Genomic DNA, 19180 nt, shown 5'->3' with positions numbered 1-19180 from the left:
AATAGAATTACATATTACCATAACTACTCAGAAATGATTAGATTAATAATTAAGTTGAACTTAGATCCAAGTAGACTTAAGAGTCAATTGCGGAGAAAACGTATATTCGTGAACGATATATCGTACAAAGTAAGAGGTTAATGTGAATTTGAATCGAGATTAAAGGCAACGTAGATCAAATCCAATGAAATTTACATTTTGATCATAGCCTAAACATTAAATTATAAGATCAGAATATAGGTTAAGTTAAATTTAAATCTAAATATAATACCTCGTAATTCTGTCCAACGGAACAAATATCTAATTCAAAGAGTAATTAAAATATAGCGGAGACGTAATTTAAATCTAATGAAAATTTAGTGCTGTCATAACCTAAGCATAATTAGAACGCAACCCAAGCCTGACCAAAATCTAATCAGAACGTAGCTGTGAACGTAATCCAAGCACATTGCCGAAGCCTGAAACCCTAACCTAAATTTAGCTTTATCCTAACGTTCAATCAAAATCTATATCGAACCTAACCTAAACAATTGAAAAACACGCTCAAACAATTATCTATCGTCGCGATAAAGTAATAAAGGAACTTTTAACAACAAACAGACGATTCCTCGAGTTATAGGTTAGTCGCATAAAATTTTAAAAAAAACTTCTACAAATATTTTTTTCAAATCGTGTATTATTTTCTAGAGAGTCAAGAAGATTGGAAAGTTATGGAAAAAAGAATGACGAAACTAGGACTGTCCCATTACCGGTTGATTCATTATCCTAATGAAGTGCATACCAAGCTCTAAAATCGGTCTCGAAAACGTCTTCCAGCACGCGAATACTTTTTCCCTTTCTTTTCCCCTCAATTTAGAGAATGTTTTACATAATCAGTTTAAATATCATGCTTAAAGATCGAGAAATTGTATTCCCACCCATTAATTACGTACTTTTTAATGCAACACAGTTGGCAATTATATTCAAGTTTTTCTTAGTGGTTGCGAGTGCCGTCGGAATTTCGATTAATCCAGCCTTCAGTCTCCCATCGGATAATCGAGTTTCTACCGTGTTATTACGCACACATTATTTTTACTAATGTTATACATGGCGATCGAGTCAACGTAGAATTTGCAACGATAAACTGTAACATCGAGCTCGAAGGGTTCAACTTCCTCGCTTCTTACCTTTAAATACATTTGCATTAACCGTATGAGAACATTGACTGCGAATAATTTATCACGAATTCGTTTGCATTTAAATAAAGGAATAATTTCATAAATTATTTTAGGTTAGAGAGGGTGCCACGTAATTTGCTGTTTAAAAGTTTCGTACGAGCGCGTCAATAGGAACGGCGCATGGCAGGTTGCCTGACGCCAGGTGCCTAACTCTTAAATTTTTAAACATTCGTTACTCAAAAATGGAATAATTTTGGATATATGTTTATTAGACATAAAATACCCTTTTTAATAATCTACGATTTCTCGTCTGTAGTCTTGTAAATATTCGATATATAGTGTGTCTTCAAAATAAATAAGAATTAAAAGAAAATGTTACTCGTATAAATAGTAGATAGACTTTCACCCGAAAGACTTCAAGGTTCGACTATACGCATAATTAAATTTCACCCGTTTAATCGTATTCATCAAAATATAAATGTTCGCATTCTAACGACACGAATCAAGAAACTACCTTAACCTAAATACCCGATATCTACCCTAACCTATAGACACGCGTAAATATACCAAAGAATCTGCACAAACAGATCTTCTGTAACATCCTTCTCTAACAAAAACCACATACCTGCACATTGTGGCGTAAAAAATTGCAAAGGCAATCGCGAAGCTTAGCGTAAATCGGTTTCCCCTCCGTTGCATCCATTCTCGGGCAATAATCATCGGAAGCAATACGTCGTTTCGCGTGGCTCCCAGTACAACGTTGCCTAACTTCTTCTACCGACGTGCAATTCAACTTCAGAAACTGCTGTCTGCTGTATATATATCGTATTAAGTCGCGATACAAAGTGCCGTGCCAATTTCCAGCCGGTCGTCGTTCCTTGCTAATAACTGTGCCCAAGAATTGTTCGACGACTGAAACAGGCCTTTGTACAGTTGCCTGGCAGCGATACAAGGGCAGGAATGACAAAGAGCACGCTCTCAGATAATGCCAACCGAAAGCAAAGGGGACTAAATAGCGGACGCGTTGTACATGTGTTGCTGTTAGGGTTTCAGGAGTTACAGTACTACTGAACTTTGGATTGGTCTGCTGTTAATGTATCAGGCAGCTGTCAAATTGCTGTTCCTTTATGGCAAAATCCGCAATCACTTAATTGCCAACCCAATAATTGCAATTTTTTCAATTTCTATGAAATCAACTGTTTCACGTGGATTAATTTCGATTATCTCTCTCGCAGCTTATCTATGATCTCAAAGACACAGGATTTTTTTTTATTTTATTTTGGTCATTTTACAATTTGTCCTTATGGACATTTGGTAAAGTGTTATATCTTATTGGTGAAGAAAAAAAAAAAATAAAATAAAAATAAATATAGCATGTGGGTGGCTACCCCCAGCGGGGTGCCAGCTTCGTTTTTTCTAAATTATATCTTTTACGAAAGACACAGGATGTGTCAGATGCATGCACCGATTACAGTAACCAACCAGTAGGAATTTGCTTCATCCGCGAGATATCATAACGATTATTATACCGTAGGCATTTCATATATTTTTCTGCATTTTCTGCGTTACGTGCAATTCTACGCTTTCGTAATTCCTATCCAACGCACTTTTCTCTAATTTACGATCAACGAAGTCGTTGAATACGGCCTCGAAGAGGCTCGCAGCTGCACTGAAACTCACTCGCTTTGCAAATCGCAATAACTCGATACCGATACTAATTTGACGCTCGTAAAACGAAACGTTAATTTTACGGCTATTTTTCCTATCTCTCATAATGAACCGTGTCGAGCATTTAATAGCCCGGGATCTTACAATGAAAGCATCGGCATTGCTCGTTGGCAGTCATCGATGCGTAGTAAAAGTGGCAAAAAGAATCGATGCCAACCGCAGAGTGTCATTATCACCGATGGATGGAATTAGGTAACTGAGTTACTAACAAGTCGTTAACGATTCTCCGGGCGGCCGTTTCAGAATGCATCGTCCTGGGATCACGAGCCGGGTTTGTGCAATGGCCAGTGAAACCCACGTAGGCCCGGTAGAAATTATTAAACCTGTTATAGACGGGGTCGTTCGTTAATCAGGGACTGCTTTGGTCACGGAGTTGATAAATCAATAAAGACGAGTTAATTTTAGTCAGATCGTTTGACACTGCCACGAGCAAACCGATAATGCATTAAATCTTTTTTTTTTTAGTTTATTTTGGTTTTTTTATAATTTGTCCTGAAGGACATTTGGTAAAGTGTTATATCTCAAAAAAAAAGAAATAAAATAAAAATAAATATAGCATGTGGGTGGCTAACCCCAGCGGGGTGCCATCTTCGTGTTTGCTAGGTTATATCTTTTATGATGCATTAAATCTTGAATGGAAATTGTAATTCCACGAATATAATAAACAAATATAAACGATAAACATACTACAATGATTTTACAATCTACGCTAGCTTCATGACGAGCAATTTGACAAATATTATCCCTAAGCTCGTACAATGTATTTGCGAAGTAGGTGAATATTAGTAACACGGCAACCAATTTTGTGACGTAAAAGTCACTATATCAAAGCGCGATCTAGCTACAATCAACTACATTAAGATAGAATCACAGAGATCAGCGAGTAGTTGCTATTAGAATCCAGAGAATTTGTTGCCAATTTGAACGAGACTGGCCAGCAAGCTCGAGGCAAGGCTAAGGAGTACTTGTCATTAGAAGAGTGCTCGCCACGAGTAGCAATCTCAGAGTAGCAATTTCTTAAAACACCTTCAATCCGTAGAATACGTTGCGTTCGGATCGCTGATGAAAGTGCGATATATAAAAGAAAAATTGAATTACGAGGAAATCGGCCGTAACGAAGTCTAATTCGCGTTTCAGAGGGCAACCAGAGGGAGGAGGTCGAAGCTGTGGCCAACAATGCTCAGATCCTGATCGCGGAGCATCAGGGGCCCCATAGGGGTGGGGAGGTGGTGGAAGAGAACAGCAAACGCATCCATCTGCGCTTGGTTACGATCTTCGTAGGACGGTAACCGGTTCGTGGTCCTGGAGGAGGCTGGCGATGAGCATGTTGAGCATACTACGTAGAAATTGGGCACTTCGGGTGTCGGTGGTGCTCAACATCTGCGTGTTGCTCTACGTGTGCGCCCACTTCGGCTCCTCCGGGCCCTGGATCGAGGAACCGCCGACAAATTGGGCGGCGCCGTTGCAATCCGAGACCTTTGGAGCTGTGGACCTCGTAAATGGTACTCAAAAAGGCGCCACGTCGTCAGCTGTGCCTGCCATCAAGGATGCCTCGAACAAGAGCGCACGCGGTAACACGACCAGTCTAGCCAGGGCGAGGTTGCTCACCACGAGGCCAACGACCAACGAGGCCAAGGTTGATAACAAGAACGGCGACGGGCCAGAGCACAGGCATAATCAGACGGTGAGTAGATTTCTACAGAGTTTTTGGCTACACTGTAGCAGGCAAAAGAAAAGTTCAAGCGCGTACGTACGGTCACATGCACCACTGTATTTGCACACACTTTACACCTTAAAGAGGAATCACACTTTAGACACTTAACTAGCGCTTTGAAGCGGAATAAGTTGAAGGCAAAGGCGAATGAGAGACTGATAACATCAGTTCACTGGATGACGCGTGAAAAAAATTACTAGCAGTGGCTATGAGGATGGCACATGGCCTGTGAATGCTAGTAACTTTTATATTTTAGTAACTAGATACTCTTCTTACCATGCGAGTAACAATGCTCGATTCTGAGATGACATTCTTTTTTTTTTTTTTTTTACGTAAAGTATCGTTTTTTTTTTTATTTTGGTTTTTTACAATTTGTCCTTATGGACATTTGGTAAAGTGTTATATCTTATTGGTGAAAAAAGAAATAAAATAAAGATAAATATAGCATGTGGGTGGCTACCCCCAGCGGGGTGCCAGCTTCGTTTTCTCTAAGTTATATCTTTTATGTAGATGACATTCGTTGTATTTATTCGTGATGCGCGTCGATTATAATTTTGCTTTACGATCTTTCTTTCACTGTGGCTCTTACTCTTTCCATTTTTCTTTTGCCACTGTGTACAAGCTATTTGATGCGAGTAACGACTGCAGTGGTGCATTTCTGTTTCGCTAAATTTCACCAATATGGGCAATCTAAAGCGATAGGTCCAGTAAAGACAGAAGGATGGAAAGGTCAAAGACTGGACACATGGCAAAGGAGAAGCAGAAAAATGGCTTGCAATAACGCCTTCCTTTCAGACGAGTAAAGGAAAACCCAATACAATACGATACAATGGAAAAGTGAGGAACATTCGCCCGCTTAGTGTGAACGCGCCATAACTTGTTAGGATGTGCAAACAATACGCGTATTGAGACTTAAATACTTCAGCTTCTAAGTAAAATTACCATGGAACAATGTGTGCATTATTTTGAAAAGAATAATCTAACGCAAGCTATTCAGCCATCTTTCTAACGGTTCTTTGTGGTATCGCCCATATTTAAGATAATGCCATGAACTAAATAGAACCCAGAGGAGCTAAAGGTGGATTTTTTGAGGCCCTCTGCAGCAGCTAGATAAATATGATGATAATATATAATTGAGAATTTCAAAGGTTAATGTATCCTGTGTCTCAAAATTTCAACAAACTCATTGTTAGTGGTATACTCGATTTTCCACAAATAATTCCATATTAGTTTTTCCATATATTCCTATATTAAGCTGCTTACACATATGCATAGCATAATCGAAGAGTGGTGGTAGAAAATATTGCCAACAAGTTGCAAGAAACAAGTTTTCTTTGAGGAGGAAAAAACAGTAGGAGTACAAATTCATAAAAAAAAAAAAAAATATCTGTGGAAAACCCGGTATGCGTCACCTGTTAGTTCTAAAAAGAAACTCAATGTACTGTTCATCTAAATAGCTAGCACGAACAAAGGCCAGGAAACAATTAACCAATATTTGTTGGTACTTATATTTTTCACTATAGAGACGACGTTATGACAATGTAACGTTGTGATTTCCAGCATTGTTAATAACTATTTAGCAAGGTAAATTGCACTTTTCTATATCATATGATTCAGATTCTATATCACAAAATGACTAATCATGATTTCAGAAGGAAACACGTCAATCGAAAGACTGATATTGAATAGTCAATAGTAGTAGGTAGGCCTTAATCAAACCAGATCGAACGAAATCGACTCAAATCGATTACGGTCTTAGACCATAGATTATAAACATTAAGTATCAATGAATTATTCACAGGTTGGCTATTTATACCGTCAACCATAACCAATTTCACGGATCGATCGTTGTTTCGATCAACAGCTCTCCGCGTACCGTTTGCTAGCATCACAATCTTCAACAGATTACCTCGGCTTCGATCGATAATCACGTTCGATCCCATGCAAGTAACGTCAATCGCGCGCGTTGCCGCGATAATTGAGCAAAAAACGACGAGAGAAATCTCGTCCTATCGGACTTTCCATCAAACGACTTGCTCGGATCTCGGATGACTAATCCGTTCTACGACTTCGTTCTACGTCTTGTGTTTCTGGGTGAAGTTTAACATTGTTGTGTCAACACCATTCTGAAGTAATTATCGAAGGAAAATAGATCCTATTATGGTTGATTGTGGAGTTGGTATTAATTAAGCGTGGTATTAGTCGTGGAAAATTGATTCCAGTTGCACCTGGAAAATGAAATTGATGCGAGAAAATTGATACTAATTGAGCGTAGAAAATGTGTAATTGGCCTTGGAAAATTGATTCCAATTGCACTTGGGAAATGCGAGATTGATGCCGGAAAATGGATTCCAATTGGTTATGGAGAACGTGGAAATTGAATTTGATGTTGATCCCAGATAATTGATTCCGATTGAATGTAGAAAATGTGGAATTAATTCCGGAAAATTGATTCTAATTACACGTGGAAAATAAGAATTTGATCGCGGAAAATTGATTCTCATTGGATGTAGAAAATGTGGAACCGATCCTGGAAAATTGATTGTAATTAGATATGGAAAATTGAATGTGCAATTGATGGAAGAAAATCCATTCACACGGGAAATGGAAAGTATGAAATTGTTGGCGGAAAATTCTATATGCAGTTATATATAGAAAATATGGAATTCATCGTGGGAAAACGATTTTAATACTAAATGAAAAATGTGCAATCGTTGGTAGAAAATTCGATAATTGGATATGAAATTGCTCGCGAGATTTTCCACGTAGAATTGATTTTAATTGGGTATGGAAAATATATCTTTCACAAAAAGCTACTGATAATGATAATACTAAAGAAATGATAGTATGTAATATTATTTATAATTATAATTACTTATTAAATATTTTGGATTTTCATAAAATTAGTAAATTTCAAAATTAATCGTGAATCCTTTGATTTCGTGACATCGAAGAAATTACGTTTCGACAGGATCGATGCAAGCTGTATATGACAGGAATATGAGCCAAGTAGAGGGTTCTTGTATTACAGAGTGCCCATCGCTGTGGATATTTTCTGTCCCGGCCTTATCTCGCCAGATCTTATCGCGGAAAAAAGTGTATTCTGCTCGAAACAATCGACTTTCATCCAAAATTTAACTGTTCTCACCGTTGGATGAGAAGTGACTCGACCTCGTTTAAAATCCTGATCATTGGATAAGATCTGTCGACCCTTTCAAGAAACTACGTCGGGTTCAGAAGTGGTCGCTCTTACATCGTCGTATTACATGCACGGTAGTCACGATAACGTTCGTGAACTGAGATTCGAGATACTAACTGCGACCAGTGTAACCATTTTTAACATTAACTGTTTGTTACCTGACTACCCATTCACATACATAACTGAGTCCAACATCATTCTAGTAACCGCGTTGAAATTGTTTAATCTACCATGAATACTAAAGTTTCAAATTACACTACCTTTAAACTACTTCAAATTACTTACCTTCAAACGTTTCGAAAAGAACTTCAGTTCGCTTAGCTCGTTGATAATGGGAACAGCAATGATTGGAATATTTCCATCGGTAAGAATATAAAAAGAGACGAAATTTAAAATAAGTAATATCGATGCCCAATTTCAAACACATCGAATTACGCGGGATAAGTTTCTTCGTCTAGAAGTCTTCAAATGTCTGTATAATTCACCAATTGTTCGATATACGTAGATTTAAGGTTAGATGTTTAAGGTTAGGTTAGGTTAAGTTAGATTCCTTTTTTTTCGCGAATCAAGTTTCTCGCAGTTTCCTAGGGGAGTGTAGAGGAATTAAGTCGCGTAAAACCGGGCTCAGAAGCCGCTTCCTACCGCTTTGCAGTTCAATATTTCAAAAGGGAAAACTTCAACGTGTATCTCCGCCTGCCCCCTTCCGCCTTTCCCCATCCCGTCACTCTGCAAAATTGGAGCGAAAGCTTTTACCATCTCCTTCTACGACCTTTCTGATGGATACTGCTGCAAGAAATTGTATCTAACAATAATTTAGTAATAAAGGGGAATGCCGGTAATGTCACGCGCAAAATTCAGTATAGAAGATTGTGAGGAAGTAAGCGAAGCAACCATTGTGGTATTATGTTTTATCGAGAATAGGTTCAAGAGTGAAATTGCATCGTGTGACCTGCTTATATACTGTTAGATTGTATTTGATATCGTATTTGTTTCCTATACTTCGATGTAAAGGAATTCCCTATTATTCCCTAGGAGTTTGTCTAGGGATCCCTATAATTTACAAACATTTTCCTTTTATTTAGAACCACGTTTCAAGTTAGATTACATTTTCTAATTGATTTTGGTTTGGAATAAGTTTGAAGCAATGTCTTACTTCTCACTTGAGTCAGATTCGAGGACCAATATTCTTTGTCAGGGTCAGAAGGCCTAATTTGGTTCGCCAATTAACCAATTTGGCATTCCTGTTACAGGCAAAGAGCGGTTTGCCGGTCGTTCAATCACCGATGAGCCTAAAGGAAGCGGTGCAGTGCAACGAAAAATCCTTGGAACCGAGGAGGGCGCAGCGAGGTGATTACTGGGTCCTCTATAATTACGTGCCGATGAGCATGGCGGTGAGATGTTGGGAAAGCGTGACGTACACCACGCACGCGGATTACACGTTCCTGGACAATCTGGAGCCGTTGCTGGAGCGATGGAGAGCGCCGATATCGATTGCAATGCACGCCCCTGGCACAGACTTCGCGGCGACCCTCGACGCCATCAAGTACTCAAGAAACTGTGGCAGCTCTCTGGTCTCTCAGCTGGTCACCTTTCATGTATTCTTCAGCAGCAAACACGTGCCAAAAATGGTGAGTATTAATGACTTCCTTCCTTTCTGTATCTTATTTATGTCCTATTTGTTGGACCGATTAATGTTGCATCTAGTTTGAGAATGTTTGAGTTTACGTTTTGAATTACTTTATCATATCTATCCTCAATAGGTCGTTATTATGGAAGTGTACGGTTTGACATATTGGAAAAGTAATAAGTATAATCAAATTTAGGTGCTATTTTAATTTTATTTCTCTAATTACAATGGGTTTCTCTCAGCTACTCTCAAAGAAATTAGAAAGAGCAAATAAATTATTCTACTTCGCGCAATCTTTCAAGATTTCAATTTACATCAATAAATAAATAAATAAATAAATAAATATTTTCTTACATCGAGTGCTGCTTTCTATACACCTATCAAGGCGCGTTCCCTAACCTCCAAAACCCTCATAGGTTGCTTGATCAACATCTTAGGTTTCACAGCTGAGTAGAATTTTGGTTTCCCATAATTGAAATGAAAGTACTTAAAAAAGGTTGGCATAGTTTCTGGTTCTATTACTAAACAAGAGCATTCTGGATCAAAAACCATCTGTTCCCTAAAAACAGGCACCACAGGAGCCACGATCTCCTTTTCCATTTCAGAAACAACCAGTCTTTGAGGTATAGGCTCCACAATTTTCTCTGTACGAATAATCTTCTCAACAACAGGTACGTCAATCTCTTTCGGTGAAGGTTGCACGATGTTTACATTGGTTTGAGAGCCTCCTTGACCAGGGTAGATCACCTGGACAGTCTTGGTGTGCTGAGGACCCACTATCACGTTTGCAGAAGTTCGATCGCGTTGAGGCTGAATCACGTTCAAAGTCTGAACTCCTTGCGAACTTGGCTGGATACTGAGAGTTTGAACAGAGTTTGGGATGCTGAACGTTTGAAGAGGTTGTGATCCTTGGATGGCGAAGGTTTGAACTTGAGGACCTGGTTTGATGCTGAAGGTTTGAAGAGGTTGTGGACCTTTGATGCTTAGTGTTTGAACTCCCGGAGAACCTGGCTTGATGTTCAAGGTTTGAACAGGTTGCGAACCTTGAATGTTAAGTGTTTGAACAGATTGTGGAGTTTGAATGCTAAGAGTTTGAGCAGGTTGTGAATTCTGGATACTGATAGTCTCAGAAACTCCTGAATCCTGATTGATACTCAAGGTTTGACTAGATTGATCTTTGATGTTGAATGTTTGAGCAGGTTGTGAAGTTTGAATATTGAGAGTTTGAACAGATTGTGGATTCTGGATGCTGATAGTCTCAGAAACTCCTGGAGCTTGTTTGATATTCAAACTCTGAATATGTTGTGAAGGAGTTTGAATACCAAAACTCTGAGCTTCTCCTAATGCTTGGTCCATTAAGAATACCGATTTTTTGGATCTTTCGGTGTCTTCTCCAGTCTGTTCTATCTCTAGCTCCTTCTTGTTTAATTCTTCTTTGATTTCTTCTTTCTTCTCCGCTGGAACTGCCTGACATAACGTCAAACCAAGTAGCGAAAGCACGAAATACGTGTTAAAATACATTTTGTTGAATTTTTGATGTGTTTCTTCGCGAAACTGTGAAGATTCTGGAGATGAGGCTGGTTTTTAAAGGAATCCACGAGATTTTCTCGGCACGTTTGATATGGAAACCACTCACGTTTTGAAAACACGAGACTGTGCTGACCGTGCAGAATTTCGATGTTATCGGGTCACTTGTTGACGCTCGCCGTGTATTCAATTCGCTCGAGTTTCCAATGCGTGACATTCACGCATCTTCCGCTATTTTGCTTTTTATTTTCATGCTGTTTATTGTATTTAGACGTATGTTTTAACGATGTTACTTGTAATACCGTGAATCGGTCCAGCGTTAAAGTCTTCAGATAGGGATCGGAGTGTCGTTCGTGTTCAGTCAAGTTTCAGTTGTAAATCTTTTCAAAGCAAACTTTTATTTTTTCTAAATAATAGAAATTTTATTAAAATTTTGTAAATATTTGACTTAAAAATTGATTGTGTAATGTAACGAAGACTAAATTTCCCTTGGGATACTATTCATATTAAAACTCTAAAAACTTATCGATAGAACAACGTCCTAGAAATATTTAAAAAATTATAGAAAATAATAATCTAAAAAATTGAACTACTTTTTCCTAAGGATCCAAAAAGAATATAAAAAAATAGTTATATAACTCACTTTTCGACGGTCTTAGTCTCAAGAAGATCAGACTAACAACAAGAGCTCGGGTCTATTTCTACCTCTTTACGATCAAACATTTTACTGTAATATGTTTAAAAATATTTTTCAAAATCATCCTGTCCTTTCACTACCGTTAATAACACGTTAAATCTTTGGTAATAAGTTACAGAAATAGAATTGGACGAATTAAGTAAAGTAAGTGGATAATATTTTGCAAAAGTGAAATGACTTCGAGACAGGCGGCTTGAGAAAATAGATTGGCAAGAGAAGCACTTCCTGCGGCTGTACTTTTCTGTGGCGAAACTCTGTTATTAATTCCTTCTGTATCACGACGTAACGTCGATACACGTGCACGTAATTAATTAGAACGCGAAATCACGATTGCAACTCCTAGTATCTCGGAATACGTGTACCAATTACACGTGTGAAGGCTCTACTTTGTTTCCAGGACGACTCTCTTACTGTCGTATTATGCATGCACTGCGGAAAGAAATAAACAGACATTCCCTATCGGCCGCTGATTGGTTCCACGGTTTAATTACCACTTTCCCGACCTTTCATCTTGTTCCACTTTTTATTCTGTCTCGACGGAAAGTATTGCATCGTCTTTCCAATTCTGCCTATTCGATGCACGTCTCATCTTTTCTACTATCTTCGTCTAGAGTCTTGAAAATGAACGTTCGAGAAAAATATATTCTAGAGAATTTACTAATGTACTAGATATCTGTTTTATTATATAATATATATATATATATATATATATATATAAATATATAAATATATATATATATATATATATATATATATAAATAATTTTATAGCTATTTTATTTTTTGGTTATTTTGTAGTTACTTAAATTTTTATTAGAAAATAATTTTCAGTAACCAATATTTTTTAAAATTCATATAATAAATATAATATATATATATATTAAGATATGTTAAGATATATATATATATATATATTTATTATATGAATTTTGAAAAATATTGATTACTGGATATTATTTTCTAATAAAAATTTAAGCAACTACAAAATAACCAAAAAATAAAATAGCTATAAAATTATCAAGTATAACCTTATACATATACTGTCCAGTCTCTAAGCTGTTATTATAATGTGTGGCACAATCTGCTTTCTGAAATAGGTACCCCCGACCGAGAAAGTTATGTCTGACACGTATAACTGCACGCTGGGACCACCGTGGGTGAATGTCACGCTTTCAAAGATGTATAAAAACGAGAAGAAGCTGCTGTACCCTGTGAACGTCGGACGTAACATAGCCCGTGAATCGGCGCCGACGTTCTACGTGTTGGCAAGCGATATCGAACTTTACCCGAATCCAGACTTGCCCGCGAAATTCCTCGAGATGATCAGAAGGAGGGATCAACCCGCCCTCTACAAACCTAACCCCAAAGTTTTTGTATTGTCCATCTTCGAGGTGGACGAAAAGAGTCAACCGCCTAATAATAAAACACATTTGGTAAGTTAGAGTTGGGAAACCTTGCAAATTTTTAATGTTAGAAATATTAAAGTATTCTTATTATATATGTAAGAACATTTTATATTTTTAATGTTGGTATTTCAGTATTAGTATGTTACAATACATGTCTTTAAATAAACATATTTATCATTTAATCAGATGTTGAAATATTGCAGAAGAAAGTCACTAGATTGTTAGTGTTCTATTTAGCTCCCATGTCGGATTGTACTTTCGATCTAAAACTTTTATTTTGTGTTAACCTTTTACGTTGTGACATTCGCATACAGCCGAATGCCGCTATGCAACCGTTCACTACAGGATTTTATTTTAGTCCACGCACGATATATCAATGATATGCAAAATATCCAAAAAGCTGAAGATTAAATAACTTAAAGAATTAATATTCTTTATTCTAAAATTTTATTTACGATTAAGGCTATTAATTACTCATTGTTGTAAGTTAACCTCAATTACATTTACCTTAAACCAACTTAACCTAACTTAATTTCTCTCCAGATATAATCTGAATCTAATTTAACCTAATTAACATTTTGAAAAGAAAAGAAAATATCGACGAAATCTGCTAATAAGACCTCGATAAAAAACGCGAAATGTCTGCACCATCGTTATAAAATCTTTATATCGTTCTTTTTAAGCTAGATGCAGTGAAATTGCACGACGGAACGTATTTAATTACCAGTGAGAAGCGATCTTCACGTTTTTTAATCAGAGAAATACATTTTGCTGAACTTGGTTCATTCGCATTTGACATTTTAGTTGAAAACTGAACTTGGAGCTAATTAAACGGATGGGGAAGAGCGCAATGACGGCTGCATAATATCCGACAATGCGTTAAATGGCATGAACGCGAGGGTCGTTTAATCAGTGGCGCTTCCTTTGACCGTGGACCTTGATACGTACAATTAGCAGCGTTGCTGTGAAGTGCAGCTGGCCGCTGGCCGCACTTCTATGAAACATTCAATTCAATTCCACCACTTCTATGCACTATTCAATTTCATTCCATTTTTTCAAACGTCGAACAAGCCTTATTTCATTAACCGTGATACACGCTACCTCCTGACCCTTTTTTTTTCAAAGCATAATCAGAGAACTGCGCCTCTTCAAACGGTGGTAACACTGTAATTAGAAACGGTGAAATTATAGTCGCGTAAGAAGACGTTGAACCCGGATACTTTTGTAAAAAATGTTGTAAAACCGTTATCCTTTCAATGAATTTTTATGACAGAATTTTATGATTATATTATAACCTAACCTACCTTGTGCAACTAAACATAATGAAAATACTATACTAAATGATGTTATATAAATTATATAGTATACAATTGGATTCGATCAAAAGTTCTTAAACATTAGTATTTAATTATATTAGCATATTTAAAAATTATTTAAATTAATAATAAAGATTAATTAAGTTAATCTCTGTAAAAGAGAAAAATTTATATGAATTGTGATAAAAGTTTCATTTCCAAATTTTCTCAATTTCTTGTTAGTAAAATTATGAAAATTATAATAAACAATTTTCAACTTAAGAGTCCTGTTTTCCTTGCCAAAATTTCAATAAATTATAAATTACGAGATAGCCACATGTTTGTGAGATAAACGGTGATTTCCATATATGTGGACTTTCAACGTATTCTTAAACAACATATATATGCATATATGTATATATATAGTAGTAGATATATATTTATATCTACTTTATATACTTAAAAATGTTTTCAGAAATTTTGAAAAAATGAAAAAATGTATTCTTTTCGTATAAAAAATAATGAAATAATTTAACAAATAATTCTCATTTCAGGTTCAGATGCTGAAGGCCGGCACGGCAATTCCCTTCCACAAAAAGTTGTGCTCCGGCTGTCATAACGTTCCTCGAAGTAAAGAATGGCAAGAAGCTCCGGAAACGGAGGACCTTCATGTGTTTCACGTCGGCAAGAGGACAGGCAGTTTCGTTCATTGGGAGCCGATTTTCATCGGCAGCAATAATGATCCTCTGTACGATGAGAGACTTAGCTGGGAAGGAAAAAGCGACAAAATGACACAGGTGCAAATGATTTCCGGCTTATAGAACAACTTGCGTCGATATAGTCGCGACCTACTTTTATTTTTACTCGAAACTTCAAAATATTCGGTAGAATCCCGGGCAATAAATATTTCGCAAAAAATTCATGAATTTATTTTCGCAATATCGGTGAGAAATAATTTGATGTAGAAAGTGATCTGACATTCTCAGAGTTGATCAACCTAACCCCAATCTAATCGTCCCTAAATTCGTGAAAGTGTAAACCGTTTACAAAAAAATATTTCAACATTTGGTGCACTAACGAGTATAAATTCTTTCAAAGAAATTACCGCCAATGCGTTTCATATACTATGAAACGAAAAATGCGCCATTTGTAGGAAAGATTTATTGATCAGTTCTAAAAGAATTTCACGTCATATGCACCAAGTTCATAAATTTAAAAACAGCAAGGAAAGGGAAAGAAGGGAAAGAAAAGAAAAATACATACAAGATTTGCTAAAATAAGATATCGACAGTAATGCATGGGAAAATAAAAGATGACCAAAAAACTGTCGATTCATGTAATATTCATAAAACAACCTCTTCAATGCGATTTCTCTGAATCATTAACCCAGTTTGACTTTCGTTTTAGGGTTACGCGTTGTGCGTCCTTGACTACGATTTCCTCATCTTGGACAACGCATTTCTGGTCCATCGTCCAGGCATTAAGATCTTCAAGAAGGATGTTCACCGGGAGATGCTGACAGCGAAAACGAACGCTTTGATAAGAAAGATTATCGTTCCAGAGTTAAAAATTCTTTATGGAACGAGAAAAGGCTGTGCCGTGTAGCCCGTGGAGAAACGGGCACAGCGAGTGCTCCACAGGTGTTTTCCAATTAAGTGGCAACACCTGAGATCATTCTTGACATCAAAAATGTCCGAAGCTCGGCAGAAGATCAACGATGGTCATAGCGCTCAAAGACTCGTTTTAATCGCCCGTGACTATAAGGACCACGCCCATCAGCCATTTCTGGCCGTTTCCGGTGTCGAAACTAAGTTAAAGAACGTTCAGTGTGACTAACAGATGTCCACGATTGAAAATGATGCCAATTGAACGGTGCCGAAAGTAATAGTTACGCAGGTTAGGTTCCGAGGACGCAACCTCGCTAATGTTCTTTCCTCGTTGAAGCAACAACGACGAACCTTTTTTCTCCCCTTGTTGCTGAATGTTCCAAACGATTTCTTCAAAATACATGGAACATCAATAAAAAGGTTCTTATTGTTGCTTCGACGAGGGCACAACTTATGGTTTCAAACTTCTCCTATGATCGTTAGTTCCTGCAGTTCCTCCTCGTTTCTCATCGCTGACTTCTTCATCTTCTTTGCAGTACAAAAGTGTGATGGCAGCATTAATTACAAACAAGAGGGAATATTAATGAAAAATCGATTTGTTCAGAGAGACTCAAAGAGTAGTATAAAAAATTTTGCTTTCTCACGATGATCATATTACGTAGTTCGTCTTCGTTATGAAAGGATCTTGTTGCGCATATTTTCACTTGAGAACGCGTTAGGGCGAACAATTGTACATATTTAGCGTTTTAAAACGGTGCCTCGTATATACTTGTACATTTACAAGAGTGTTGTGTGGTTTGTCGGTGAACGCGTGCATTTTTTTTCTCATTCCACGATTTCCCCAAAGAGGAAACGGAAGCCGTTTCTAACGCGAACGACTGTGGTCATAAAAACATGCCAAAAAGAAAAAGGTACACTGCTCAAGTCGACTAAGGAACACAGTGTTCGCATAATGAGAGAAAATATCTTTACTTTTTAATTGCTATTAATATTATTATTATTTGGAGCAGTGGATGTTAATAACTAAACAAAAACTCTGTAGCTCAAATTTGGATGAAAACTACATTAGACTAAAAAATTTGGTTTCTATAACTTCCTAGAAAATTTATTCTAAGAAATAAAAGGAAATTATGAGAAAATTATTTATTATAACAGCGTGCAGAGTTTTGTAGAGTTTACTGCAAAACCGACTGAAGCCGACTTTTTGTCGACTTAAGTTTTAATTTTATGCATTTACATGAACATATTCGAAGCATTTTTTTTCATTGTTTTTAAAGTCAAGTATCTTGTTTAAAAAATAGAAACATACGAAACCAAATATAACTACTAGGTAGTGGAACGGAAAAGATGTGAAAAAGGATGATCCATTACGCACTTGAACAACACGTATGAACTACCCTTATATTTAATTAACGATATAGTTTCGTTCTTGAACGAATACCGTGGTAAAAAAAATCAAACAGGGACTATTCGCGAATATTTTACTCTCCCAAGACTGAAGAAACATTTGATAACAGTTTACTAGAACATTTATCCTAAAGATCTTTAATTAAAGAAAGTCAAGTCATTAGTTATTTAATGATTCTTTTATTATAGTATAATCAATTAAGGCTAATATATTAACCTTTCTTTGTATATCTTTCTTCTATGTCTGATAAAAATGAATTGGTGCTTCCAATGCTAGATAACAATTACAGCAATCATGAATGGAACGTTGCATTCGCTTTTACCATTAAAACGAACATTGCATTTGCTTTTACCATTAAGACGAACATTGCATTATACAAGGTTTCTCATAATTAATAACAAAATCGATAATTAGATGATTTTACGTACAAAAATGAATAAAAAATATAGAATAATTTTCTCCAAGCTCTCAAAAATTTTTTTTTTTTTGGCATGTAAAAATGCATGTAAATTTTTTATCATTATATATAAGAAATAATAAATAATATTCATAGAAACGTAAAATATTTTTAATAAGCAAGGAATTATTTTCTCAGTCTGTATAAGTACAACTTTCAACACAATCAAAATTTAATTAGACGTATAGCTCACTAAGTTTTAATCCCATTTTTATCAAAAATGAAACCCCGGGTTAAAGAATGTTATTCTACATTTTCGATTTATTTTTAGTTATAGAATGAGAAATTGTTATCGATTTTACCATTGATTATGGGACACTTTGTAAACAATTGAAATTGAAGAGAGTAAAAATAAGTCTCGTGATGAATTTCACTCAGCTAACTAATCATTTGGTATCATTTCCCACGAAATCGTGCAAGATCTATTTCGTAACTGTACATTATTTGTGCTAATACTTTTACTCGATAATTACTGGCGAGGATTACGTGTGCGGAATATGTTGAAGAAGGAAGGCAAGAATTTTTATGCAATTGCTATTTGGTGTATCATTATACGAGATCAACTTGAAAAACTCTTCTTTATGAATGTATCGAATGGTGTATGAAAGGATAATGTAAATATCTCTATATGTTTAAGTATAAGTACATAAGTATGACGTAACTGGTACTACTTTTACACGATTAATTAGTCACTAAATGGGAATTCGAAATTCTAAAAAGATATATTGTCATAAAATGTTCGACGTATCCAAATATTTGTGTATTTTCAGTAACATTATTTTTCAAGCCTTATAGATGATAAATCATAATATTTTATCGAAGAAGATAGCATAATGGTACATATTTATGTCTGCTATTTTCGATAATCAAAACTTTGTATGTATCAGAAATGGCTTAGTTACTTATATCAAACAAAGTAGTATTCCCATTTTCTATTTTATTTATCATGTAAAGCCAACAAAAGAGAATGCCATTGTTTAATGTAATACTTTTATTTAGCCATTTAAATGTTATATGTATTATATGAAAAGAATATTCTTGTGAAAGGTGGGAAAAATAATAATTAGAAATGAATTTTAATTTTTAACTTTTATTTTAATCAGACTGTGCAATTAATTTCTATTGTAATGTATACCGTGTCAAAAAAAGAAGATTGTCAAACAATGACGGTAAATGAGTGAGATAACGATGAAAAATGTGCATATTCTATATCATTAAGGATATTTTCATTAATGAAAAAAACTAAGTATGTATTTTTAAGTAATGAATTGTAAATAAAATTTAGAATCTTTTCCATAAGAGTAACTCGTTATTTAAAGAATGAATAACTTTTTTAATGTGAGTACTCTTAATGGCGTG

At 36.0% G+C, this 19180-nt stretch overlaps 1 protein-coding gene across 2 annotated transcripts in view; it reads left to right on the top strand.

Annotated features, from left to right (window-relative positions):
• The window catches only part of LOC132914772 (beta-1,4-glucuronyltransferase 1), a 59300-nt gene extending 40328 nt beyond the window's left edge, over positions 1-18972 (top strand). For both annotated transcript variants that reach the window (XM_060974152.1, XM_060974153.1), the window contains exons 2-6: positions 4023-4569; positions 9049-9426; positions 12746-13081; positions 14904-15146; positions 15757-18972. In XM_060974152.1, coding sequence (XP_060830135.1) covers positions 4204-4569; positions 9049-9426; positions 12746-13081; positions 14904-15146; positions 15757-15954 — 1521 coding nt within the window. In that variant the 5' untranslated portion in view covers positions 4023-4203 and the 3' untranslated portion in view covers positions 15955-18972. The remainder of the gene's footprint in view (positions 1-4022; positions 4570-9048; positions 9427-12745; positions 13082-14903; positions 15147-15756) is intronic.
• The last annotated feature ends 208 nt before the right edge of the window (positions 18973-19180 follow it).

Source organism: Bombus pascuorum, chromosome 15 (assembly GCF_905332965.1).
Source record: "Bombus pascuorum chromosome 15, iyBomPasc1.1, whole genome shotgun sequence".
In the NCBI taxonomy this organism is placed as follows: Eukaryota; Metazoa; Arthropoda; class Insecta; order Hymenoptera; family Apidae; genus Bombus; species Bombus pascuorum.
This window is presented reverse-complemented; position numbering and strand designations above follow the sequence as displayed.